Here is a 26,432-nt window from a genome sequence, read left to right on the forward strand (position 1 = left end):
ATCCGTAACCTGAAAAAATGCAACCTGAAGTGTCTGTAGCCCAAGGATGACTGTATTTTTGTTGCTGCTGTCGAAATTAAGGGGTGGGGGTGGAATTGTTGCAGGAGCTGGATTAGGCCCCCAGCCTAGGTGGCAAGTCACTCCTGCCTTAGGGGAAGCTAAGGCAATTAAACTCACAATGGGGAAATGTGGAGCTCTCCTCCAATCCCTCCACAGCTGTTATTTGGTGAAGGAGATAGTTCTAAGTCCGATCAAGGCACCTGGGAGTTTGTGTGTGGAAATTCCCGAAAATACCACCCCTGTCTTACTGCTCTCAAGCTCGTTCATGCACAAGCACACAGACACACAGAGAGAGCAAAGTCTGACATTTCACCGCAGCTGGAGAAAGTAGCATTTTAATGTCGTGGAAGAGACTTGGCAGACATAAAAGGTCAGAAACACAGAACGGGGTCAGCGAAACCAGGGGAACGGGGCTCAGTGGAGAGCTTTCCTAAGGGCCAGTAGCACAAAGAGCATCAGGCATTAAGCTTTGACAGGTGCCACCCACACCTGCTCCTCCTACGCAGCCTAGAAGCAGGTGGATGTTATGGCACTGCCCTCTGCTGGAAAGAAACCACACTGCGACAGAATACAGGTAACCTCAAATGATACCACACGCAGCAAGGTTAGCCTAATAACTGAGAGTCATTTTTCCAAGCAGGTGAAGGCAGTATAACAGGAGAACTAGCGTACACACTCATTTATTGCATCCTACACACCCAACACTCAGGACAAAGGTGGGAATTACTTTCTGCCTCCAGGTTTTGTTGTTTGAAGCATCGGCACCTGGGAGTAGATTTCCAGTTTTGGTCTGGATTTTCAGAGCCAGGCTGCATTGCTATGCCACAGGCAAAGATTTAGGCTAAGGATGGGGAAGCCGTGGTCCTCTAATTTGGTGCTGGACTCCCATCAGCCCCAGTTACCATAGGCAATTGAGTTGAGAGTCCTATCACATCTGGAAGGGCTACGGCTTCTGCATCCCTAGTTGGTTAGATCCAGCCAGCTTGCTGAGCCCAACAGCTGGATATTCTGCACTGACTGTAGGAAGTTCTTGGCAAAAAAGCAAGCTTGTAATAAGGCCAGAACTTCTTCTTCCTGTCGAAACTGTCACTATTTTTTGTTCAAGAAAGAAAGGCCTCAATTTACTCTCATAAAAAAAAGAAAGATCTCATACTCCCTTCCCGTTTATAAGAGTGTATTATTGTGCATTTGGCAGGGCTGGGAACTCGCACTCCACCAGACAGGAACAAAATGAACATTCCCCGCTACGTCTTGTGGCTGCAGCTGCTAAATACAACAAATAGGCTCTGGGGGAATTGCAAAATCCTGTTTAGGGAGTCTCACGGTTGGGGCTGCATTATTCATCACCCTCTTCCTGGGGGTAGGGTAGGGTGTTAGGAGAGGGGTAGTACCTCTGATGGGGGACACATTGTGCTCCTTCTGGGGTAGTTTGTTCAGCTTTGGGCCCCACCCTGCACTCAGCTCTCACACCTGTGGCTCCTAGAAGCTGTCAGCATATGACAGCAGCCACACTCTGGGAAGTGGCTTAAAGTGGCCGGGCTAAACCAGGTAAGGGTAGCCGATGGGTCTCAAACCCTCAGTGAGTTAAGGACTTCCCCTGTATATGAAGATAGGCTCCAGCAGATGGAGTGGATGAGACCAATAGTGGGCCCAATGGTCAAGAAGGCGATTTCTGAACATCCTGCAGAAGGAAGTGAGGGGCAAATGGGGCTCCTCATCATCTAGGAGAAGGAAGACTCAGATCCTAGACCTCTGCTGCCTTGAGGGATATCTTCAGTAGAAGACTAGCCTAAAGAGTAAACCCTACACAAATCTGCAGTTCTCAAGGTGGCTGGATGGTGCCTTGGACGCCTCCGTCCAGCAACTCCTACAGCCAAGCTGCTGTCAAAAACATTGCTCTGCTTTCCTTTGGGCCACATCAGCAAGGCTGAGAGAGGGGTCTTGCCATCTGGGCAGCTCGGGACCTCCATACACACTAACCAGGCTTGCGCCCCGGGGAGGTCACTCTGGTGCTCCAAACACAGCGATTAGGCTTCACCCACCGAGGCGCACTCCATTGTCTCTTGAGACAGACAGGTGTCAACAACTTCTGGAGACAGTGTTCGCCTTCAGCTTTCCCCAAAACAGTGCCATCCAATTGTCGTCGGGACTGCAACTCCCTTCATCTCTGGCCATTGGGCATGCTGGCCAGGTTTGATGGGAATTGGGAGTCCAACGAGATCTGGAACGCACCAAGTCAGAAAAGGCTGCCTTGCACTCCGCACTTGCACTGAGTAACTGAGATTGCACCAAGTGACAATCTGGAAGGCCAAGGAAGCAACCCCCCACTTTGGATGAGCTCCAAGCTTCTCTGGAAGAAGAACACCCCTTCTGTTTTCTTTTCAAGGACAGAGCTGACAGCCTTTATGCATAGATATGTCTGAAAAGCATTTCTACCACCGCTCTTGGGAAGTCTCATCGTAACCGTTTGAGCACCAGGAAGGCAGATTTAGTACCCCCCATCACCTAGGATGAGGACTAAGCTTGAGCAAAATGTGCCGGACGACAACCCCTTTGTCTCGGAGTCTCGCAGCAAGCTAAGCACTTCCAAGTTAGGCTGGGATCACCACGAAGACAGCAGGCCTGGCATTTTGCCAGGTTTGGTGCAACAGGCAGGCGGCTTGCTGGGGAGCAGGGAGGTGAGGGCTGTGTGCAGTGCAGAGACAGGAACACTCTGGATCATGGGGGGAACGACATGTCAGGAGCAGCCTGGAAGGAGAAAAAGAAAAGTCAGGCGCAGAAGGAGTTAAGTTCAAAATAAATCCAGAAAGGCAGAAGGCCAACAGATGCCCCCCAAAAGCCTCAATAAGGTCACAGTTTCCCCAAATCGTTCTCCACACCTCTGTGAGGTGTCCCACAGTCAATTTAGAGGAAAGGACTGTAGCTCAGTAGGAGAGCATGTGTTTGGCATGCAGAAGGTCTCAAGGTGAATCCCATCAGCGCCAGATAGGTCTGGGAGAGACTCTTGCCTGAATCCTGGAGAACTGCTGACTTAGGATAAGGCAGCTTCTTGTGTACTTGCCTTCCAGGCCTCTCTGTAATTGCAGGCTTGGAGGTGCCTGGCTAAATTAAAAGGGACAGGGTTCACCTTTAAAAGCCCTAGGCAGCTCAGGCCCTGGGTACCTCAAGGACTGCCTCTGCCAGGCCCAGAGTTGGCACCCAGGCTTCCTGGGCAGCTGCCAGTAGTGGTTGGCCGGTGCCTCTTGGAACTGGTAGGTTTTAAGGCAGGGAGACCGACAGTAGGTGGCGCTAGAGACAATGTCTGGCAGAGGCAACTAATCATTGTTTTCTCTCCACTGGCCTCTTCCCTGCTGAGGATAGGGGGCAGGAAGATGGCAGGTAGTGCCAACCCCTGGCTGGAAGTAAGAAGGCAGGCAGGCTGAGTTGATTGAGCTTGGCAAGGGAATGCCCATTCACCCCAATGGATGAGCCTCCACCGGCTGCCAGGGGTCCCACAGACCCTGCCCTACTGATGGCTGCCCCACAACCCCCTCTTTAACCCCTCCGGTGTTCCAATCGGCACTATTGGCAGGGTGTGCGAGCCGCCATTCAGCGTTTCCCACAATACTCCTGGATTGAACCCTGGCCACGCAGGTCCTAGTCCCAAAGTCCAACCACTGTGGCACACTGCCCATTCAGTAGTGTTCACTGGAAAGTTCTATCATCACTTTCAATTTCAATATAGTGTAAACTATGAGCAAAGCTGTTGACTTGATTTTCAGAGCATGCTAGCAGGACCCGGAGCCCAACCAGTCTGTCCCAACCAGCGGTCCATCTCCCCAGTCCTGCGGTGTATGCAACTCACCAGTTTCAGGCTTCTTCTATCTCATCCGTGTGGATAAACCTAGCAAGGAGAGTCAGAAAGAGACAGTTTTTTAAAAACGGTTGTTTCCCTAAAAGGCTTTAAGCTTTCTTTCCTTCTTTTTCCATAATGCACCCCAGGCAGGAACAGTTTGCCCCAGCAGTGTGTCCTGTTATATGACAAATCAAAGCAGTCCCAAAACACATAGCACAGGATCTAGCAGAGGGGTGGGGAAACCTGAGGCCTGGGGATGGAATGAGGCCCTCCAGACATCTCAGTCTGGCCCTCCTCAGGCCACAGGCTCCTCACAGGCCTTTCTTTGTGCCTCAAGTATTTTTGCCTGGCTGGATCCTGTCAAAGAGGTACAATTCCCAAAGTTCCCTGGAAAGAAGAATTGATTGTTAATCCACTCTGGAAACTGCTGCTCTGTGAGGGGAATAGGGGGTCTCCTAACAGCCCTCAGCACCCTTAACAAACTACAGCTCCCAGGATTCTTTGGGGGAGGCCATAGGTGTTTAAAGTGGTATTTAAATGTGTGGTTTAGATGGGACGCAAGTTGAACACGCAGTCCTGCCACACAAAAGTCCACTCTCTTTCTTTGTTTCAGCAGCTCAATTAAGGTGGGAAAAGTCATATCCTGGTTGCTATTGTTAAACACCTGAGCCAGGAGTCCTTGCCAATCTATTCCAACGCACTTAGAAATCCTACCGGAGCCCTGTTGTCATCTAGAGGTAAACATAACTAGCGACAGCACGTCTGCGCACTCGCGCGTCGCTTCTCGCCGCTTCTGCACATGCGCGTAATGTCATTTTGAGCATCTGCGCATGCGGCGACACCTGGAAGTAACGCGCTCCATTACTTCTGGGTTGCCGCGGAGCGCAACTCGAACGCGCTCGACTCGAAGCGTATTCAACCCGAGGTATGACTGCATAACCTTTTGTTTTGTTTTTGCAATCAAGCAGTGTATAATTTTTACGAAATAAACAAATTAAAAGTTTTTAACGAAATGAATAAATCTGACGTAGGCACAAGGCTGAGCTCCTCAGTTTTCTTTTTATAGTTTCTAGTCCTCAAATATGAGGAAAAGAAGGGCACAGCAGGGGAAAGTGAAGGATAACTCAAGTAGGCTGGATCTTACGCCGAATCGAGCTGCGCAGGGGCCCCTCCTCCTCGTCAGGTTCACCCGTCCTGTAAATAGAAAAAAATATTTGTCATGCTGCACTTAACAAAAATGCCTTGCTCTCTTCATATCCTGCAGCGATTTCTGTTTTTTAAAAACCACTGTGTTTTCTACAAGAGCAAAGCAATAGCTCCTCCTGTTGACAGATAAAATAACTACTCAGGGCACCCATAGAAATGGTTAATTAAGGTGATGCGAGCCAATGAGCCTTGCCAATTATGGATTTATTCACATTTCCATGGGTCCAAAAGGGTTGACTACCCGTGTTTTGGATTGTGACAGGCTGTGCCCTGCTGTTTGGAGGGCTGGTGGTCTGACTCCTACTGCCAAGGACCCCTCCTTCCAACCCAACTATTGTTGTGGGGGAGCAGGGAGCAGTGGCGTAGCGTGGGGAGGGCCACAGGGGTGACTGCCCCGGGCGCAAAATTGTTAAGGCCGCCAAATTTCAACACCTGGTGCTGTCTCAATACAGTTGCGCAATTCCGTTGCTGGGCTCTGTTGAAAACGGCCTCTCGATGAGAACCTGTCCGGGCAATGGAATGACTCTTCTTTTCTTATCTCTACAGCTGCAATCTCTTGGGTGCTGCAGATGCTGTTAGGCAGCGCATGCGTTCTCTGTCTCTGTCTGTTTCCCTCCTTCTCACCCTCGCTCCTCCAGGTAGCCCGGAGAGCTGGCAACCCACGCTATGCCACTGGCAGGGAAGGAGAAGCTTTGCATTTACTTTTCCAAAGCCCCAAGTTTAACAATTTGCTGTCTTGATACCAGGCCAGATTCAAGTTACTTGTGTTCATTCATAAAGCCCTAAACAACTTTAAGTCCAAATACCTTAAGGGCTGCCTGATTCCTTTTGGTCCACCTCCACCACTAAGACTGTCTGATGGGTGACTTCTGGCTGGTTCCCAATGCTCCTAAGGTTGGGTTGGTCTAAACTAGGGACTGAGCCTTGAGTGGGGTTATGCCCTGCCCTGCGGAACTCCCTGCCACTAGAGTTCAGCAGGAACCATCCCTTCTTTCTTTAAGATGTCTTTTGAAAACTATATTGTCACGAACCATCTCTTTTTAAGCAATCACTATGTTTTACTGATGTATTTATGGATGCTTTGGGCTGATTTTATCCTTATATGTTGCATACCACCTGGATATGTTTTTATGAAAGTGCCGGCTATAAATATATATATAAAGAAATAAATAAACAAAATCTTGTGAAAGCTCCTTAAGAAAACAAAGGAGGCAGCTTAACAACTGTGCAGTCTTAGCACATGGGGAAGCTTTTGGAAATGAGTGAAGCCAAATGTCCAAGTGTAAATAGTTGGAAAGGGTGTGTGGGAAGATCTTTTTCCGACTGTACTTCTGGTTGTTTTGTACCAAACTGTTTTACTGTACACCTTGGTATTGTTTTAATGAGAAGTGGTATACAAATATTTTAAATAATATTAAATAAAGGGAAGGCAACAAAATCATACACAAGACTTGCAAAGAAAAAGAAACATCAGCCTGACCTAGTTACATTTTACCTGCTTAAGCAAAGTCTTGGATTTCAGAGCATGTCCAGAGTTCCTTATAAAAGAGAATTTCTGAATGAGAGAATATCTTTGGCCTCCTGACTGGATGCTTCCAAGAAGACAAAGACAGAGCGCAAAGCCTGTTTGTTCACAGAGGCAGATCGGTTTTGGGCCTATTTGCGTAACAGACTACTGGCACATGAGATAAAGTATATTTTGCCAATCAGAATTTCTTTAGAGGTTGATTCCACCTCCTTGATGATTCATTAAAACTTATATTATAAGAAGGCTTAGCTGTTTTTGATTAGATGAGGTACTGCAATAAATGATTATCAACCTCAGAATGCATAATGAAGAATAGAAGACAGGATATCAGTTTGTTGCAGACTTCCGGAGGAATGGTCTGATCACAGATGCTCTAGAGGGCGCTGTTGTCCTGTTCAGGTTATAATGTCACATTCTCCAAGACTCATAATTTGAGTGTGCTACTTTTTTCTCTCCTTGCTAGGTCACCTGTCTGCATCTGCCGTATATAATAGCCCCTCCATCCTAGCTCACCCATTTAAGCTTTTCAGGAGAAAGGCATTACCTCTGTTGCTGGTTGAACTTGCAGCGACAACGTCGACCTGGGAAAGAGAGACAGAAATCCCAAACAGTGAAAGAAAATCAGTACGGGGACAGACGAGAAGCAAAGACTCTGGGATTGCCAGCATTCTTTTGGGAAGGGAGTGTTGCCCAGTGGTTGGAAGAGAAAACAGCTCACTCTAATTTAAGGTTACCAGACATCCCCGTTTCCCCGGGACAGTCCCGGGATTTACACATCAGTCCCCTTACAAAATCCATTGAAGTTGATAAGTGTCCCCAGATTCATTGAAAAAAATCTGGTAATCTTACATTAGAGGGAGCCCACAGGTCAGTGGCAGAATGCATAGAGACAGTCCCAACTCCAATCCACAAAATATCTAAAGACAGGATGGCAAAGACTAAACTTAAGAGCACTGAAGCCAGCCAGTCTTGAGCTAAATAGATCAAGAGCCTGAGGTCCACATGGGGCTCAGAGACTACAAGTGAGACCTGCAACAAAATGTTGCACAGAGTGCGGCTGCTTGGGGTTCCAGCCAGCCATGCCCTCCTCCCGAAAACTCCATTCCAAACATCCTCTCAATGGCATTCTGAGGACACAAGCAGCTTTCATTGGGTTGCTCTTTTGGTTGGAGAAGATTCCTCCCCTTCGGGTTTTCCCTTGATGTGTTTTCCTTTTGCCAACCTCAAGGTTCCCCCAAGTATGCCAACACACCCTCCTGTATCTCAGAGGCCCCAATTTATCTACAAGCCTGGTGACACTTAGCTGCTGCATGTGCTGTTAACGTGCTGCAGAAGACCACCAGAAGGTGGCAGTAGAAAGTTATGGCAGAGCACGTAACTTTGCCTGTGGAAGGCCCCAAATTCAATCCCCGGTGTCTCCAGGGATGTGAGCGATGGGAAAGACATCTGCTGGGGTCCCTGTAGAGCGTCTTCCAGTCAGAGGCAGCAACAGTGGACAGGGCAGGCCAAATGCCTGACTCCGTAAAAGACAGCTTCATATATAAAATCATAGAATTCTAGAGTTGGAAGGTCATCAAGTCCAACCACCTGCAATGCGGGATTTTTATTTTTATTTTTGCCCAATGTGGGCATCGAACCCACAACCCTGATATTAAGAGTCTCATGCTCTACTGACTGAGCCATACGTCCACATGGGCTCCTTGATCCATTTCCCTTCAGTAGTTTCCCCCTCCTACCCCGCCCCCACCAGCTGCTTTTCACTCCTCGAAAGAAAAGGTACAAGTACAGTGGTACCTCGGGTTAAGTACTTAATTCGTTCCAGAGGTCCGTACTTAACCTGAAATTGTTCTTAACCTGAAGCACCACTTTAGCTAATGGGGCCTTCTGCTGCTGCCGTGCCGCTGGAGCACAATTTCTGTTCTCATCCTGAAGCAAAGTTCTTAACCTGAAGCACTATTTCTGGGTTAGCGGAGTCTGTAACCTGAAGCGTATGGAACCTGAAGCATCTGTAACCTGAGGTACCACTGTATCCGGTATCTGAGACAGTGTGTGCAACTGAGCCCCGCTGTGTGGGCCTTAAGAGGAGAAAAAAATAACAACTGGACAGTGGTGGCTGGTTCCCATTTGGAACTGGCAAGGCAGGAGGCAGGGAGGTCAACAGTAGGTGGCGCCAGAGCACGCTAATTCTAGTTTTGTCCACACCCGCTTCCCTGATGACTCCTATGACACTGAGATTGAGGACAAGGATAGCCAGTAATACCATGTATGCTGGATGTAAGTAAGACAGCAAAGTTGGGTCTGGCAGAGGGCAGGCTGAGAGTCGGTGAGGCAGTGTCCCTTTCGCCCTGAGTGATCAGCCCTCAACTAAACAGGTGTGTGAAAGGAGCCCTTCCTCCCCACACCTGCAGCTTCTGCAGTCACAATGTTGGGGAAATTCAGCAGGTGCCATGGCTCAGCTTGGCTCATTATAAGGCAGGGAAATGCGGTGGGTGGGGGGGGGAAAGGAGAGAATCTACTCACTGAGCACAATGAGAATGCCAAGCAGGAACAGGACGACAGCAAAAATCAGCCCCCCAATTCTCAGTGAGTGGTAATCTGAGAAGGAAGGAGAAGGAAGAAGTGGTCATTTCCAGCTGGGAACACATCCCTGACTTGGAATGAGGGGATGCTCTTGTGATGCTTTGCATCAGTGTTCCCCAACCCGGTGCTCTCCGGATCAGTAACAGCTGGTGCCCATCGGGATGGGTAGGGCGAAATTCTGGTAGCCCAAACCATAGGCGGAGCTCTCAAGCCAATGATAGCTAAAGGTAGAGATACCCCTGACTGTTCGGTCCAGTCGCGGACAACTCTGGGGTTGCGGCGTGCATCTCGCTCTATAGGCCGAAGGAGCCGGCGTTTGTCCTCAGACAGCTTCCAGGTCATGTGGCCAGCATGACTAAGCCACTTCTGGTGAGCCAGAGCAGTGCACGGAAACACTGTTTACCTTCCCGCCAGAGCGGTACCTATTTATCTACTTGTACTTTGATGTGCTTTCGAACTGCTAGGTGGGCAGGAGCTGGGACGGAACAATGGGAACTCACTCCATCGCGGGGATTCGAACCGCCGATCTTCCAATTGGCAAGCACTAGGCTCAGTGGTTTAGACCACAGCGCCACCCGTGTCCCCAAGCCAATGATAGCAAGCGCCAACTAAGGAAAGGAGGCCCCATTCTCCTCGCAGAGCTTCAATTCCCACAGTTCCCTGTGGAGAGGGATTGATTGCGAAACCACTCTGGAAATTGTACTCCTGTGAGGGGAATAGGGGTCTCCTAAGAACTCTCAGAACAGCTCCCAGGGTTCGGGGGGGGGGGGAGAGACGACTGTTTAAAGCGGTATCACAGCACTTTTAAGGCACGGTGTAAATGTGGCACAGGTTTCCTCCTCCCTGCTGAGTCCTAGAAGGCCCACACTGAGACTAAGGAATAGGAAGCTGACAGCCAGAACTGTCTTGCCAGTGAAGAAGTAGGCAGGGCTGGCTGGGGACAGACTGATCTTGGTGCAGCAGTGCCCCACTTGCTCGAATGGATGGGTCTCCACTGTGGGGAGCAAGGGAGACAGAGGCTGAGGAAAATAGCCTCCACAGGTGGTGATGGAAGGTTAAAAAACACAAAAAACCCTCTCCTTTGCATCAGTGCTGCACTCCAAGTCAGAGTCATCCGCACCTCTTTTAAAGTTGTAGTTTTTTTAATTTCAAAAACGAGGAGATTGGACAACACATTTTTTGTTTCCAAAAGTCTGTTAGGGGGTCTCTGCCCTTGCCATCTATATCCTGACCCCTGGTAGTAACAACTGGCTCACCATAATTGAATGGGTCGTGTGGAATGTCCTTGGGTTGTGGTGGTTCTGAAAGAGGCAAACACACACACACACACATATATAGAGGAGATCAATAATACAGTTATCCTTCAATCTTCCCTACCCCGCCCCCATTAATCAATCACTTTATACTGAACTATTTAGCGTTATAATAACTTACCATGATGTTGATAAACCCAATGGGGGGGGGGAATTATTTTTATTATTTATTTTTATTTATATCCCACCTTTCCTCCTCTTTAAATTGCATTTCCTATCCCACCTGGCAACTAGACGGCATATAAATTAAGAAATAACAACAAAAACAACACCGAAAAGGCCTGGATATATAAGTGGCACTTTCAGACACCTGCTATTTTTGGGTGACATTCAAGCAAATACTGGCAAGTTCAGGTTTATTTATTTGATTTATTATATTTTTATCCTACCGTCTGCCGCCCCTGCCCCCCCACAAGAGGTTTGAGGTAGTGTATATGGTTTTCCCCTTCCCCATTTAATCCCCACAACAATCCTGTGAAGTAGGCTGAGAGGCAGTGACTAGACCAAGGTCACCCAGTGACATAGCTGTCAACGTTTTCCTTTTTTTAAGGGAAATTCCCTTATTCTGAATAGGATTCTTTGCAAGAAAAGGAAAAAGTTGACAGGTATGCTCAGTGAGTGTGGATTTGAGCCCTGGTCTCCCAGGTCCTAGTCCAAGATTCTAACCGCTACACCACCTTGGCTCACCAAGATCCTTTTTTACCATAAGGTGCAGTACATTTTTGAACTGGATTTTCTTTTTGCGCAGAGTACAAAATGCCCAAATGTCAGCAGACATTCTCAGCCATTTCTCCTCCTCCCCTGCCCACCCCCCCCAAGCTTACCTGCTACTGCAGATCCTATCAAGATCCCACAGAGAGGCAGAAGGAACCACAAGTCCATGACTGTTCTGGGGAGATATAAAAGCAATGGATAGTCAGATTCCTGGCTTGAGCAATGTGCAGGATGTAATATGCTTTAGCTGACATTCCTGCATTGAAAGGGTTGGACTAGATGACTCTTGGGGTCCCTTCCAATTCTATGATTCTGGGGTTCGATCTGCCCACCATCCAGGCAAGCAAGAATCGTAAGAATTCAAGGACGCATTCCAGCAAGGCAAAAACTCCCAGGAAGAGCACAAAGCAAGGCTGGTGAGGTGTGCAGCCTGGAGAGAAAGGGGTGTGGTCTGTGACAGGGGGTGTGGCCTGGTGAAAGGGGGCGTTGCCTGGAGAGAGACTGAGGACCACACAGAGAGTCCTGGAAGGTTGCATTTAACCCTGAGGTTCCCTACTATGGGGTCCAACTACATATTATGTTAAGCACACTTTCTAAAAAGTGTACAGTGGTACCTTGGGTTACAGACGCTTCAGGTTACGGATGCTTCAGGTTACAGACTCCACTAATCCAGAAATAGTACCTCGGGTTAAGGACTTTGCTTCAGGATGAGAACAGAAATTGAGTGGCGGCAGCGGGAGTTCCCATTAGCTAAAGTGGTACCACAGGTTAAGAACAGTTTCAGGTTAAGAACAGAATTAAGTTCTTAACCCGAGGTACCACTGTACTTAGCCCCAGCATGCAAAGAGAACCCTATTGGGGTCCGTCTGGATCCCAGTGCAAGAGAAAGGGGCTAAACCTTTCTCCCCTATCCTGTTTTTCCACTAAAAACAGCTGCCATGAGCTACAAATTCCACCTTTTCAGACATGTTCTTCTTCAGGGCATTTCCCCTCTTCATTCCCCCTTCTCCCTCCTCCACCCTTTTCTCCCAACAGCAGTGCTCAGCAAGGTAGTTGCCTTTCCCTCTTGAGAGGGTTCCTGCACTGTCAACGGACGCACCAATCTGAGGCAACCAACAGAAATTCAACAGGTAACGTTTCCCACCTCACTCAGCATTGCCCTGAAGAAAGAACGCAGCCTGTTGGGGAGTTCCCACTGAACAAGCAGGAACCCTGAGAGAACACAAAGTCGGCTTCTCTTAAGGACGGAAAAGTAAACAGCAAGTCCACCGGGAGCCAGGGGGGTACGGTTAAAAATAGAGCTTTGCTGAGAAACGTTCCAGAATTAGAGAACGTCCCTCAAAACGCAAGCAGGAAACAAAAGATGGCTGAGAAGTGTCAGCAAGACGGCTGTGGGGAGAGGGGCGGTTTGGGAGGGGGGTTCAGATCAGCCAGGTGGAAAGGGAAATGGACTGGGAGAGGAGAGGAAATGGTTCCTCAAACAGCTGGGGCTGGACCCATTATTTCACATCCTGAAATGTCCTCAGTGGCCCTGTGGAAGGGAGGGCAAAGGCCTGTAACTATGGCAATAGGCTTTTTTGCAGCCACCGAAAACTGCTTTGCAATGTTTGCAAATGATAACCTGTCTCTCGGGTGCTCAGGGACGTTTCAGGGTTTCCCTTCTGCCTGCCCTGGCAGGCAATTAAGCTCGCAACCTTCCGGCAGAGAAAGGTCCTGTCGTGCTCTTAACCAGAACATGCGGATCAAAGTGCATTTAGCAAGAAAGAGGGAGAATTCAGCTAAAATTCAGAGTCTCTGTTTGCAAGTGCCCATGGCCAAGGAGGCACTTAGGGAAAACAACTGAGGCTTGCAACAAAATGCTGCAGTATATATCAGGCCTCCGACCTGCTCAGCCCTGCTCCAGGATACAGTGGTACCTCAGGTTAAGTACTTACCGTATTTTTCGCCCCACAGGGCGCACCAGCCCATAGGGCGCACCTAGTTTTCTTTGGGGGAAAATAGAAGAAAAAAAATTATTTCCCCCCCCAGGCGTGGGGCTGGGGCAAGGGAAGCCCGAGCTTCCCCCGACCCCAGCCCCCAGAACAGGCTGCTATCCGCAAGCCTAGGGAGCCCGGCGGGAAGTCGCGCCGGTCTCCCCCGGCTTGTGGAGAGCTGCCCGAAGCCCAGGGCACACTGCACAGCGCGCCCCAGGCTTTGGGATGCAGGCAGCTCTCTGCGAGCCTCGGGAGATCAGCTCCCAAGGCTTGCGGAAAGCTTCCTGAAGCCTGGAGAGCGAGAGGGGTCGGTGTGCACTGACCCCTCTCACTCTCCAGGCTTCAGCGAAAGCCTGCATTCATCCCATAGGACGCACACACATTTCCCCTTCATTTTTGGAGGGGGGAAGTGCGTCCTATAGGGCGAAAAATACGGCAATTCGTTCTGGAGATCTGTTCTTAACCTGAAACTGTTCTTAACCTGAAGCACCACTTCAGCTAATGGGGCCTCCTGCTGCCGCTGCGCCGCTGCTGTGCGATTTCTGTTCTCATCCTGAAGCAAAGTTCTTAACCTGAGGTAATATTTCTGGGTTAGCGGAGTCTGTAACCTGAAACATATGCAACCTGAAGCATATGTAACCCGAGGTACCACTGTACTCCATTTTGTACCCCTCTCCCCTACCCCTTCCTCAGAGGTCCCATTTGCCTCAATTTGCGTCGACACTCATCACGTGACTTTGCTACTAGGCACCGGTTCAAAAACAACCACCACCATCGGACTAATGCTGGAAGGCACACACCCAATTGCCCGGGAGGGAGGCCGGCCCCTGCTTCCTCGCTTCCTACCCCAGCCCCATAGTGCTCAGACAAACAGATCCTTTCCACAAACATCCTTCTGGCTTGCATGTTTGGCTGCTGCTATCACTAACCGAGCAGGAAAGGGGAATAGGAACACTCCCATGCCTTGGCTCACTCTCTGCCAGAAAGGCCACGCTTCCAGCTGCAAACATCAGCCAAGAGATTTCTCAGTGCAACAAAGAACGCCCCAGCTCACACATTTGGAGCTACTCTAAATGTTAGGTACCACTTTGCTCTCAAAAAAAAGGGTTTTCAAGGTACAGTGCCACGTGTTTGCACTTGCTCTGCTACCGGGCTATAACACTTCCTTCTTGTATTAGCCAGATTTGCAACTAGGCAATGATGCCGGCATCGACTGAGAGAGGTGTTGCGGGTAGGAGCAGGGACCTGTCAACCACCTGTCAATCAATGAGCATGGGAGGTGCTGCAAAGAAGCAGGGGACCTCCTCCTCTGCTAGGACGACGCTGGGGACCTCACAACCACGGCACAAGACCAAAAATGTGGAAGCCAGGCTCTGGCAGGGAGCAGAGTGTCGCCAAAGCCTTGTGGAATGTGCAGGAGACGTTTGGGCCTGCCCAGGCAGCTCGTAATTTTGAGAGCCATTGGACAAGGGTACAAAAGCTTCTCTCCATGCTGGGGAGATTGAAACGGGGGACGCAGACGGTTAGGCTGGCTGGACAATCCAGGGGCGGCCAGGTTTAGAGCTGCCTGAATGTTCTTTTGTCGTTCCTTGTAGCCTTAATTTCCCACACATACACACCCTATTGTTTGTTGCTGTAGCTGCAAAGCAACACCCGCCTGCCTTTCCCTGCTGCTCAGTAACTGCACCCCAGCAGGGAGCACATTCCTGGAAGAAAGCAAGTTGGCGGCTGGGGTTGCCTCCAGCCGGGCTAGCAATGCTACTGGGCAACAGGAGAAACAGTATGCCTCTGGCAGCCAATTTTGAACCCCACTATGGGGGCAATAGGGACGCGGGTGGAGCTGTGGTCTAAACCACTGAGCCTAGGGCTAACAGATCGGAAGGTGGGCGGTTCGAATCCCCACCACAGGGTGAGCTCCCATTGTTCGGTCCCAGCTCCTGCCAACCTAGCAGTTCGAAAGCACGTCAAAGTGCAAGTAGATAAATAGGTACTGCTCCATCGGGAAGGTAAACGGCGTTTCCGTGCGCTGCTCTGGTTTCACCAGAAGCGGCTTAGTCATGCTGGCCACATGACCCGGAAAAAACTATCTGCGGCCAAACGTTGGCTACCTCGGTCAGTAAAGCAAGATGAGCGCTGCAACCCCAGAGTCGTTTGCGACTGGACCTAATGGTCAGGGGTCCCTTTAACTTTTTTATGGGGGCAATACATCTGTCGCCTCGGGGCTGCCTGTGTTTTGCGGGAGGGATTCGGACACAGAAAGAAATTTAGGCTTGCAGAATTCCAGTGGGTAAAAGTGCCTAGCTGTTGTTCTGCAACTACAAATCCTAGGTGGAGCAGGGCGGACAACAAACCTTTTTTGTGGTTAGGAAAGCAACAGGGAGACCAGGGTTCAAATCCCCAGGCAAACCTGATGCTCGCTAGGTGACCTGGGGCCAGCCACAGTCTCCCAACCTAAACAACCTCACAAGGTTGTTGTGAAGTTAAAAATGGAGACAGGTGAAAACCATGCGCACCACCCTGGGCTCCTCGGAGGAAAGGGGAAGTATAAAAGCAATAAGATATATATAAAAGTTAAAGCTAGATATTGCCTAACCTCTGTGTAAGCTGTGCGCAAGTGAATCCACATAAATGCTCAAGAAACAGATCTGCAGGAGCCCAATATTTATGTAGGTTATTCTGCCAGGCTCTCAAGCTTTTTGGTGTTGTTTAGTCGTGTCCGACTCTTCGTGACCCCATGGACCCCATGCACGCCAGGCACTCCTGTCTTCCACTGCCTCCTGCAGTTTGGTCAAACTCATGCTGGTAGCTTCGAGAACACTGTCCAACCATCTCGTCCTCTGTCGTTCCCTTCTCCTTGTGCCCTCAATCTTCCCCAACATCAGGGTCTTTTCCAGGGAGTCTTCTCTTCTCATGAAGTGGCCCAAGTATTGGAGCCTGAGCTTCAGGATCTGTCCTTCTAGTGAGCACTCAGGGCTGATTTCCTTCAGAATGGAGAGGTTTGATCTTCTTGCAGTCCATAGGACTCTCAAGAGTCTCCTCCAGCACCATAATTCAAAAGCATCAATTCTTTGGCGATCAGCCTTCTTTATGGTCCAGCTCTCACTTCCATACATCACTTCTGGGAAAACCATAGCTTTAACTACACGGACCTTTGTTGACAAGGTGATGTCTCTGCTTTTTAGGATGCTGTCTAGATTTGACATTGCTTTTCTCCCAAGAGGCAGGCATCTTTTAATTTCATGACTGCTGTCACCATCTTGCACCTTCTCAAGCTTTGCCACCCCCTAATATCCGACGGGCCAGAGGGGCTGCAAACACAGGAGGTCCGATGCATGTGCCAATCTGTTGCCATTAATGAAGCCAATTGCATTATTGTTAATTTGCCCTGATGGGAGCACGATGTAGAATTTCGGGTTCAAGCACCCAAACGCCTTGGACAATCTCAGCATTGCAGTGCTGAGTTTCAGAGGAAAGAGGGCAGAGAGAGAAAAGAGCCCCCTCACACCCACTGGTGGATCCAGTTAACACCGACTGTACCTCAACTGGATCAGACCTTTCCTTGGGGGCTGCATGCCCACCAGTGCCAAGGGGGTGCGTGAGGGGGAGGAGATTCCGTCGCGCAACCTTTTTGCTGGCAGAATCTTAGCACTATGTGGAACATAAGCCTGTACCCTTAAAGCCCCTTTAACTCCCCACAAAGAATCCTGGCAACTTTAATTTAGCAAGAGCGCTGGGAACTGTAGTTCCCAGGGTTCTTTGCAAGGCTGCTTTAAATGCAGCAAGGATGGCTGCACCTTCACAGGGTGAGGCTAGACATCATGGGAGCATGTCACATCCACACCAAAGGTTTATTTCATTTATTTGTTTCCATAAGCTTTTATTTATATATTTCAAAGAGAAAGTTGAAGCAACATTTGCCAATGTACAATCACATTTTTCTAATTTATGCTGCATGCTAGTTATTCCATATCTTACCTCTTCCACAGTATTTTCAAATCTGTATTTTACTGCTGTTTTTACTCTAAAGCCGCTTGCATTTTAGCATGTTTACAATAGTTTTTTTTAAAAAAAAATCTACAAACTTTCTCCAACCCTCCTTGAATTCTGCCTCATCTTGATTTCTGATTTCGCTAGATAAACTTGCCATTTCTGCATATTCCATCAATGTGAAAAATCACAACGTATGTTTAAAGCACATTAAAAACACATGGCTTGCCCCACCACAGAAACCTGGGAACTGCAGTTTGTTAAAAAAAAACTGGCTTTCCAAGCATTGCTACACACCAGAGAAAAACGCTTGCCCCCCGAATCTGCCTTGCCCCATTCCAAAAAGCCTACAAAACCACTCGGTTGACAGCTCCATTACAGCCCCTGACACAGCTGTCCCTGTTCCTCCGCAGAGAGGTGCCCATTCTGCTGGGTTCTGGCACGCAAGGGTGTTATATTATCCCACCCATAGGCTCACCCTCGCAGGAAACTCACCCTGCTCAACAGCAGTGCTCTTGGGGTCGTCTTGTCTCCTTTCCCCAGCTAAAGAGTGGGGAAATTGCTTCACTACCTGCCCCGTGCAGCCCCTCGCACCTACCCCTCAGGATCCGTACTGCTGGGCCTCCCTGGTCTTTCAGGAGGAGATAAGGACTGGTTGGAGCTGAGGGAAAGGAACAAACTTCTTCTTTTTTTTAAAAAAAAGGAAGGTACTGGCTAGTGGCAGAGAGGGAAAGATTAGGGGAGCTAAATTAAGTCTGCCTTGGCTCCAGGACAAAGGCTGCAGGGGAACAGCAGCGTGTGCTGCTGACAGAAGGTGCGAAAGGAAAGGAAAAAAGCCTCAGGCAGCACAGCAGAGGAGGCAGCCCGGCTGTGCATGCACCATTCACTTAAAAGCACATGGCTTTTAAAAAGCCTGGGAAGTGTAGTTTGCCCTTCGCAGAACTACAGTTCCCAGTACCCTTAACAAACCGTGGTTCCCAGGATGCTTTGGGCCAGGGTTTCCGAAACACTAGTCTCTGGCTGTTTTTGGACTACAGTTCCCATCATCACTGACCACTGGTCCTGTTAGCTAAGGATGATGGGAGTTGTAGTCCCAAAAGCCCTGCTTTGGGGAAAGCAATGTGCTTTATATGTATGGGATGCACTCAGCCATAGAGGGAGGAGGAGTTGGATCAGGCTAGACTGCCACCCCCAAACTATGGGACGGACTACCAAGCAGGTCAGGATGCGGGTGGTGCTGTGGGTTAAACCACAGAGCCTAGGACTTGCCGATCAGAAGGTTCAAAATCCAAGCTCCCGTTGCTCAGTAACTGCACCCCAGCAGGGAACACATTCCTGGAAGAAAGCAAGTTGGCCGCTGGGGTTGCCTCCAGCCGGGCTAGCAATGCTACTGGGCAACAGGAGAAACAGTATGCCTCTGGCAGCCAATTTTGAACCCCACTATGGGGACGTGGGTGGAGCTGTGGTCTAAACCACTGAGTCTAGGGCTTGCAGATCGGAAGGTGGGCGGTTCGATTCCCCACCACAGGGTGAGCTCCCATTGCTCGGTCCCTGCTCCTGCCAACCTAGCAGTTTGAAAGCACGTCAAAGTGCAAGTAGATAAATAGGTTCCGCTCCAGCGGGAAGGTAAACGGCGTTTCCGTGCGCTGCTCTGGTTTGCCAGAAGCGGCTTAGCCATGCTGGCCACATGACCCGGAAGCTATACGCCGGCTCCCTTGGCCAATAAAACAAGATGAGCGCCGCAACCCCAGAGTCGGCCACGACTGGACCTAATGGTCAGGGATCCTTTTACCTTTACCTTTACCTTGCAGGTCTACAGAAGAGAGTGGCCCTACAATTCATGCATTTGTATACTGTGTGTGTGTGTGTGTTTATTTTCATGTTTTGAGAATATATACCACAGGAAAGCAAGCTACAAGGACATCAAAATACATGCGCCAATGCAGTATTATTGTTCTTTAATGTTGCAACTGACTGAATCTGACATTCTGCCGAGGACAATCTGTTAACCAAGGGTACATCAGGTTTGGAAACCTTGAAATGAAACCAGCCCTTTTGTTTTCCCCTCTGCAGGGCTGCCTGCAAGCTTTGCCGTGACTCATGATTCATTCCTTTTAACTAGCTAGATTGCCCACACAAACTGATGCCACGCTCTTTGGAGAGAGAATGAAGCACCTCCCTTCCCTTTTGCAGACTTACCTGGAGGGGATGCACTTGAGGCTAAACCCCTGCATATAATTTATCGCATTTATATCCCACCTTTTCCTCCAAGGAGATCAAGGTAGTGCACATGGTTTTCCCCCTCCCCATTTAATTCCCACAACAACCCTGCAAGGTAGGTTGGGCTGAGAGGCAGTGACTGGCCCAAGTGAGCTTCATCTGGAGAGCGGCAACATGAGAACGGGGCCTTTTCTGCAGTGGCTCCCTGTTTGTGGAATGCTCTCCCCAGGGAGGCTCAACTGGCACCTTCACTACATATCTTTAGGCGCCAGGTTAAAACAGTCTTCTTCACCCATAAAAGGTAAAGGTAAAGGCACCCCTGCCCGTACGGGCCAGTCTTGACAGACTCTGGGGTTGTGCGCCCATCTCACTCTAGAGGCCAGGGGCCAGCGCTGTCCGCAGACACTTCCGGGTCACGTGGCCAGCGTGACATCGCTGCTCTGGCGAGCCAGAGCTGCACACGGAAACGCCGTTTACCTTCCCGCTGGTAAGCGGTCCCTATTTATCTACTTGCACCCGGAGGTGCTTTCGAACTGCTAGGTTGGCAGGCGCTGGGACCGAGCAGCGGGAGCGCACCCCGCCGCAGGGATTCGAACCGCCGACCTTTCGATCGGCAAGTCCTAGGCGCTGAGGCTTTAACCCACAGCGCCACCTGCGTCACCCATGCCTTTGACTAATTAATCTATGGCTTTTAAAACTAAGTATAGGATGTGTGTGTTATTGTTTTATTATGCTATATATTTTTGTGTTTATATACTGTAAACCATCCTGTGATCTTTGGATTAAAGGTGGTATATAAATTTAATAAATAATACTGGCCAAATGGCAATTTGAACCCCGGTCTCCCAGGTCCTAGTCTGGCCCTCTAACCACTACACCACACTGTCTCTCCCCTAGGCTGCCTTTGATTTCCAAGGCAGGAGTGGGATGGGAGGGGTAGGACTGGGAATGGGGAGTGCAAAGGTTTAACCCTTTCTCTGCATGCTAGTTAACTCACCCCGCCCTCCCACTCCGTTGCTTCTTGTCCTTATCGCACGCAAACACACACACCTGCTATCTTAAGAAGAAGAAAATACACAACAGCAGACGACACATTTAATGCAGACGGCAGTTTGTCTGTTCCCTAGCATAGTTAACTAGACTTTTTGCTGTATGGGGCTATTGGGTCAGTGGTTTGATCCAGGTTGGTACACTGGGTATCAGAAACAAAAAAGAATGGCCCCAGAACCAGCTGAGAGGCATCCTTTTATCGTTATTTTCGGTCGAAACATCAATGCATGTCTCTTTGCACTTGGAATGGGGAGCATACGGCTTTCCTGATATGGATTAACTCCCAGCAGCAGCATGGCCAATGGTCAGAGATAAAAGCCAAAGGTTCTCCAACCTTACTTCACTTTAATATACTCAAAACAAAGGAGCGAAAGGAAGACAGATCTCTGCTCCAAGAAGCTGGAAATCTAAATTCCAGCAGTAAGGGAGACACTGACTCTATAAGGCCAAGCTGTCTATGCCCCCCCCCACCTCAACATTACCTGTTGGGAGCAGGCCAAGGTCTTTTTGTCCAACCCCCTGCAATGAGGGAATCTCTTTTCTTGTAACTCGAAGCCATTGGTTCAGGTACTACCCTCTGGAGCAAGAGAAAACAAGCTGCTTGCTCCATCTTCCACGCGACAGCCTTGTATATATTTGAAAATGGCTATCCTATCTCCTTTCAGTCTCCTCTTTTCTAGGCTAAATACTCAGTTCCTTCAACTGTTCCTCATAAGGCTTGGTTTCCAGACCCTTGGTCATCTCAATTGCCCTCCTCTGCACATGTTCCATCTTGTCAATATCCTTCTTAAATTGCAGCACCCAGAACTGGACACAGTAAGTATTCCAGGTGTGGTCTGCCCAAGGCAGGACAGAGTGGTACTATGACTTCCCTTGACTTGGACACTATACTTTTGTTGATGCAGCCTAGAATGGCATTAGCTTTTTTTGCTGCTGCATCACACTGTTGTCTCGTGTGAAGCAGGTTCGGGATGCTTAGGAGATATAGACAGAAAGGGAGGCTTGGTTCCTGCCTAGGACTTGGCCATTCATTGGCTCATCACTTTTGTAGGTTAGTATTATGAGAGGTGGACCATAAAAAAGGCTGATCGCCAAAGAATTGATGCTTTTGAATTATGGTGCTGGAGGAGACTCTTGAGAGTCCCATGGGCTGCAAGAAGATCAAACCTATCCATTCTGAAGGAAATCAGCCCTGAGTGCTCACTGGAAGGACAGATCGTGAAGCTCAGGCTCCAATACTTTGGCCACCTCATGAGTAGAGAAGACTCCCTGGAAAAGACCCTGATGCTGGGAAAGATGGAGGGCACAAGGAGAAGGGGACGACAGAGGACGAGATGGTTGGACAGTGTTCTCAAAGCTACCAACGTGAGTTTGACCAAACTGCGGGAGGCAGTGGAAGACAGGAGTGCCTGGCGTGCTCTGGTCCATGGGGTCACGAAGAGTCGGACACGACTAAATGACGACGACAACAAAATTGCTAGAGGCAGGGGAAGAAGCGACCCAACAAGGAAAATTCCTCTTGGGTGTAGCACACGGGAGTTCAGCTAAGCCTTTTGGCCAAGCCCTCTCCCCTGACTTGTTGTTTGGCAGCTCTATCTAAATATACCCAGGCTAGCAGGATGCTGGAGTTATAAATATCCCCCATACTCGACCCCCATGGCATCCAGCCTCACAGCTCTGCTTGGGTTCATTTCAGTACCAAGCCCTTCCGAAGACGATAAGTAGCAACAGCATTCCACCTTTGCTGCAAGCCTGTTCTCCATTTGCACAAAACTCACAGGCCTGGAGACGATTGTCTTGGGTTTGTGGGTGGGGAGCAGCAGTTAATATCTCCATGCATTTGCACCCTGGCCTTGATCCTGAGAAGGGTTGTCAGAGCGGCTCAGAATTAAAACTATCCATTTAAAACGACAAGTGGCTGCATTTTTTAAAAAAAGAAGTAGAACATTAAAAACTCGGGCAAATTATAAAACTTTAAAACCCACGTCAGTAGTGTTATATTGTTTAAATTGTTGTTGTTTTTTACTGTTTTAATAGTTATAACGTTTTGATGAACTTGTCTTACATTTTTAATAACGAATGTCTTCAACTTTTGGATGAAATTGCATTATTGTGCATTTTAAACACATCTGGATATATTTGTTGCCGTTTATACATGTAAAGTGGTTAGAAGCCCTTTTGGCAACTCAGCAGTATATAAATAAATAAATAGCTAACAACAACTGTGGGAAATTGCAGTCAAATATAACTAGCAAGCCTAGGGCTAGTTAATGCATGAAGGAGTTAAAACCACAGAATTGTATTCCTAGACTCAGTTAGTTCATGCCCCCTCACCTCTGGTGAAGGAGGATATGCTTAACGTGCAAGGAAGATCTAGTAGGAAAGGGGAAATTAATTACACCGTCTCCTCCAAGTTGGTCTCGTAGGTTAAAGTAATTAAAGAGACTAAGATTTTTCTTGTTCCTGCCTGCAGAGATTAGGAAACTAGGAAATTTCCCGGATTTGGCTAAAGATACCAGGCTAAAGGTAGAAGATAGGTCCACTAGCATGCAACCTTTTAGAACATACACAAGCACTTAAAAATTGTACTGTGATTTTCGCTCACAATAAAAAAAACCCTAAAAAGTAAGTTGCTATTGTTCCCCTTCTACAGATGGAAAAACCGAACAAGGGGAACGTGTGCTACGTGGAGCCAGTGCCTTGATCCATCTGGATCAGAATCACCTCCACCAACTTCCGCTGCCTGGTGCAGGCTTCTCAGAGGCATCTGGTTGGCCAAGAACAAGAAGCTGGGGTTTTCAGAACCATTGGCCTGATCCTGCAGGTTCTACTTACATTGTGCAGATGCCTGATTATCGTCTTCCAAAGCAACTACTCTATTCAGAACTTAAAAATGGAAATCGTAATGCTGGTGGTCAACAAAAGGGGCTTAAAGGCAAATCTCAAGGCAAATCTCAACAAATGTAGTATAAACACCGACAACTGGGAAACACTGGCCTGCGAGTGATTCAGTTGTAGAACAGCCTTTACCAAAGGGGTCATGGACTTTGAAGACACTCGAACTCAGGACGCAAGGGAGAAACGTGCTAAGAGGAAGACACGCTTGGCAAATCCACACCGTGAGCAACTCCCGCCTGGGAACCAATGTCCCCACTGTGGAGGGACGTGTGGGTCCAGAATTGGCCTCCACAGTCACTTACAGACTCATTGTTAAAACCGTATTTATGGAAGACAATCTTACTCGGCTACAAGCGATCGCCAGAGAAGAAGACTTATGCTATTATGGTGCTCTCCAGATTATTTGGACTGCAATCATTCATGAGTGTAACAAACAGGCTGGTAGAAATGAGAACCACAGAGCACATAAGAAGAGCCCTTGGGGGATTAGTTCGGACAGCATCCTGGAAAAGCTGTACTTCAGCAGTTGAGCAGCTCCTTTGCCTGCAAAAGGTCTCAAGGTCAATCCCTGGCATCTCCAGGTAAGGCTGGGGAAAAAACTCCTGCTGGGTGTCAGCTAGATGGTATAAGAAGGCAACTTCCTGCATTTCCCCCAGTGGCCAGCCAGACATGACAGCATTAGCCCCTTCCCCAGCAACTGGCCCTCAAGAGGCAGGCTGCCTTTGACCTGGCAGTTTGCATGTAGCCCTTCATAAGACACACCCTCCATCCATTTGCCTAACGCCCCCTTCCGGACCATCTCAGCACACCAAGTTCCATGAAGAAATTCTGTAATTTGCAAAACACTAACGCAGCATTCTCGCAAACCCAGAGCGTTTCCCTTAGGAATGTTGCTAAAGGCAGTCAAAGAAATGGGCCATTCTTTGTCCCTTAAAGCCAAGCAAATATTTCTAGTCAACATGAGTCGATCAGGTCACTTGCCATGCTCACCTAACACAAGCCTCCCATTCAACCACCTTCCTCTGGAAGTATTTCCAAGCCTTTCCCACTTAGGGTTGCCTGCCAGCCACCTCCACCGCCAGCACCTAGGCTCCTGTCTCTTTTTCAAACTGAGCGGCATGCAAAACTTCAACAGGAGAAGCCTTCCCTGCCAATAACGTGATGTGGGGGGAGGGAGAGGTTTCCCCTGTTGAACTTGTGCCTGTTTGCACCACTGGGGAAGACACATAAGCTTTTCTAATAAGAGTCATGTGGCTCTTCGGAGTTATCCTCCCAAACCCCTGGGATTATTCCAAAATAGCGGGTCTTTCCCACAGATTTCAAGATCACCCCGATGACCTTTGCAGGAGGACGGCCTCCTTCGTACACTGTTAAATTTTCAGAGACCACAACTAATGCAGAGAAACCCAGGCACACGCTCTTCCACATTATCCAGCTGTTTCATGGGGCTTGGGGAAGGAAAACTGTTTGTTTGCCCCGTCAACTGAGCACCGAGAGGCACGCATACCAGGAGGTAAAGGACCCCAATAACCAGGGGCAGCAACGTCAAGGAGAAGAGTCCTGGCCCAGCTGTAGAACAACTGCTTTGAGTGCAGAAGGTTCCTTGGCTTCTGCAAGTTAGGGGTTGGGGAATTCTCCGGATTGAAACCCTGGAGAAACAGCTGTCAATCAGTGCGGGCAATACAGAACTAGAGGGCCAGCTGGTCTGCTTCCACTCTTCTTAGGTTGGCAAAGGTCAGAGCCCCACCCCCACCCCAGACCCTAGCACACTAACAAGAGCCCCCTAGACCTGCCACAGTGAGGGGAAAACCTCACCAAGAGGAGTGGGGCCATGGAGAGTATCCTGCCCTCCAAAAACCTGGAGCTGACTTTGCTAGTAGCTCCCAACTTAGATTTAATAGTGAACTAATGACGGGTGACCACCAGTATTAGCACTTTCCAGGAGGCAAAGTCACGCACAAAAAGAAACCCGACCTCCAAAAGGAGGCGATTTCGTGCCCCTTATCCAGATTCTGGCGTCTCTGTTCACTCCGGATCGCACCCACCTCGAAATCAACCCACAACAGCAGACCGTTGCCTTGAACTTACTTGGCAAAGCGCTTTCCCAGAAGTTCAGATACGCACACAAACACCGGTTGATTTCTGTCGCCCCCACCTCTTCCTACCCGTCCTCGCTGCTTGCCACGCGGTTCCGGGCCCGATCGGTGGTCCCGACCTTGGCGCGCTTCCCTTGCCGAGCGTCGGAAAGCAGCCTCGTCGCCGGCGCGAACCCGGGTGGGTGTGGGAGGCGCCGCGGGGGCCGGCGGGGCCTGGGCGGGGCGCGGAGCTCGGCGGGGCCGGCCGGGGGTCAGCAGCCGGAGGGAAAGGCCGGAGGAGGGAAAGGGAGGCAGGCAGGCTGCCGTCGTGTTGGCGTGCGCGCACAGCTAGCGCGCCTCGCAGTTGCGTGTGGATGGCGCACGCGACAGATCCGGGCGTGTGGCTGCTTGACGCGCGCGGACACGCGTGTAGTGAATGAGATCCGTGCCGAAGACCGTTCATGGCAGGCGTCGATTTCACTTCCCCTCATCTTTTTATGCGTGTTTCTAAAAAGTGACTCTGAGGAATGCGTGGACGCTCCTCTCTGTCGAGCACACAAGCCCCGCCCCCTTAATCACGTTTTTTTCTGGCCGCCCCCCACCCACTCACCCCACGATCGTCCTTTTCTTTGCTTTCTTCCATTCCTGCAGACTTTGCCCACCCTCGGTAACGACACGGTGGTGTATCCTCGTGGGTTGGTGTGCGCGTGCACGCATAGCAACGCTGGGAAGTCCGGGATCAAATTGCAGGGGGTTGGACTGGATTACCCTTAAGGTCCCTTCCAACTTTACAATTCTATTATTCTGTGAAATCTCCACGAAGATCACTTGGATGATCTTGGGCCTATCACCGCCTCTCAGCCTAACTTACGTCGCAGGGTTGTTGTAAGGAACGATGGATTGGGACAGAACGACGTATGTCATCGTGAGTTCCTTGGAGGAATAGTGGGGATATAAATGTCATAATAAATAAATGCATTGAAACAAAGCAAC

The 26,432-nt window shown here is 49.3% G+C and overlaps 1 protein-coding gene across 3 annotated transcripts; it reads right to left on the reverse strand.

Moving 5' to 3' along the window:
- Positions 1-379: 379 nt before the first annotated feature.
- On the reverse strand, positions 380-25,666 carry FXYD1 (FXYD domain containing ion transport regulator 1). Of its 3 annotated transcripts, none has more exons than XM_081921039.1 (8): positions 25,453-25,666; positions 11,347-11,411; positions 10,466-10,510; positions 9,150-9,224; positions 7,174-7,210; positions 5,040-5,089; positions 3,905-3,943; positions 380-2,808 (listed from the first exon to the last, which is right to left on the reverse strand). In XM_081921039.1, the coding sequence occupies exons 2-7, from the start codon at positions 11,402-11,404 to the stop codon at positions 3,921-3,923; spliced, it is 288 nt and encodes a 95-aa protein (XP_081777165.1). In that variant the 5' UTR covers positions 11,405-11,411; positions 25,453-25,666; the 3' UTR covers positions 380-2,808; positions 3,905-3,920. The 3 variants fall into 3 exon arrangements, with proteins under 3 accessions (XP_081777165.1, XP_081777166.1, XP_081777167.1); XM_081921040.1 differs by lacking the exon at positions 25,453-25,666 and adding an exon at positions 17,795-17,889; XM_081921041.1 differs by lacking the exon at positions 25,453-25,666 and adding an exon at positions 17,692-17,832.
- Between the last annotated feature and the right edge of the window lie 766 nt (positions 25,667-26,432).

The sequence above is a fragment of the Podarcis melisellensis genome, assembly GCF_964234715.1.
Source record: "Podarcis melisellensis genome assembly, chromosome: 8".
Lineage (NCBI taxonomy): Eukaryota > Metazoa > Chordata > Lepidosauria > Squamata > Lacertidae > Podarcis > Podarcis melisellensis.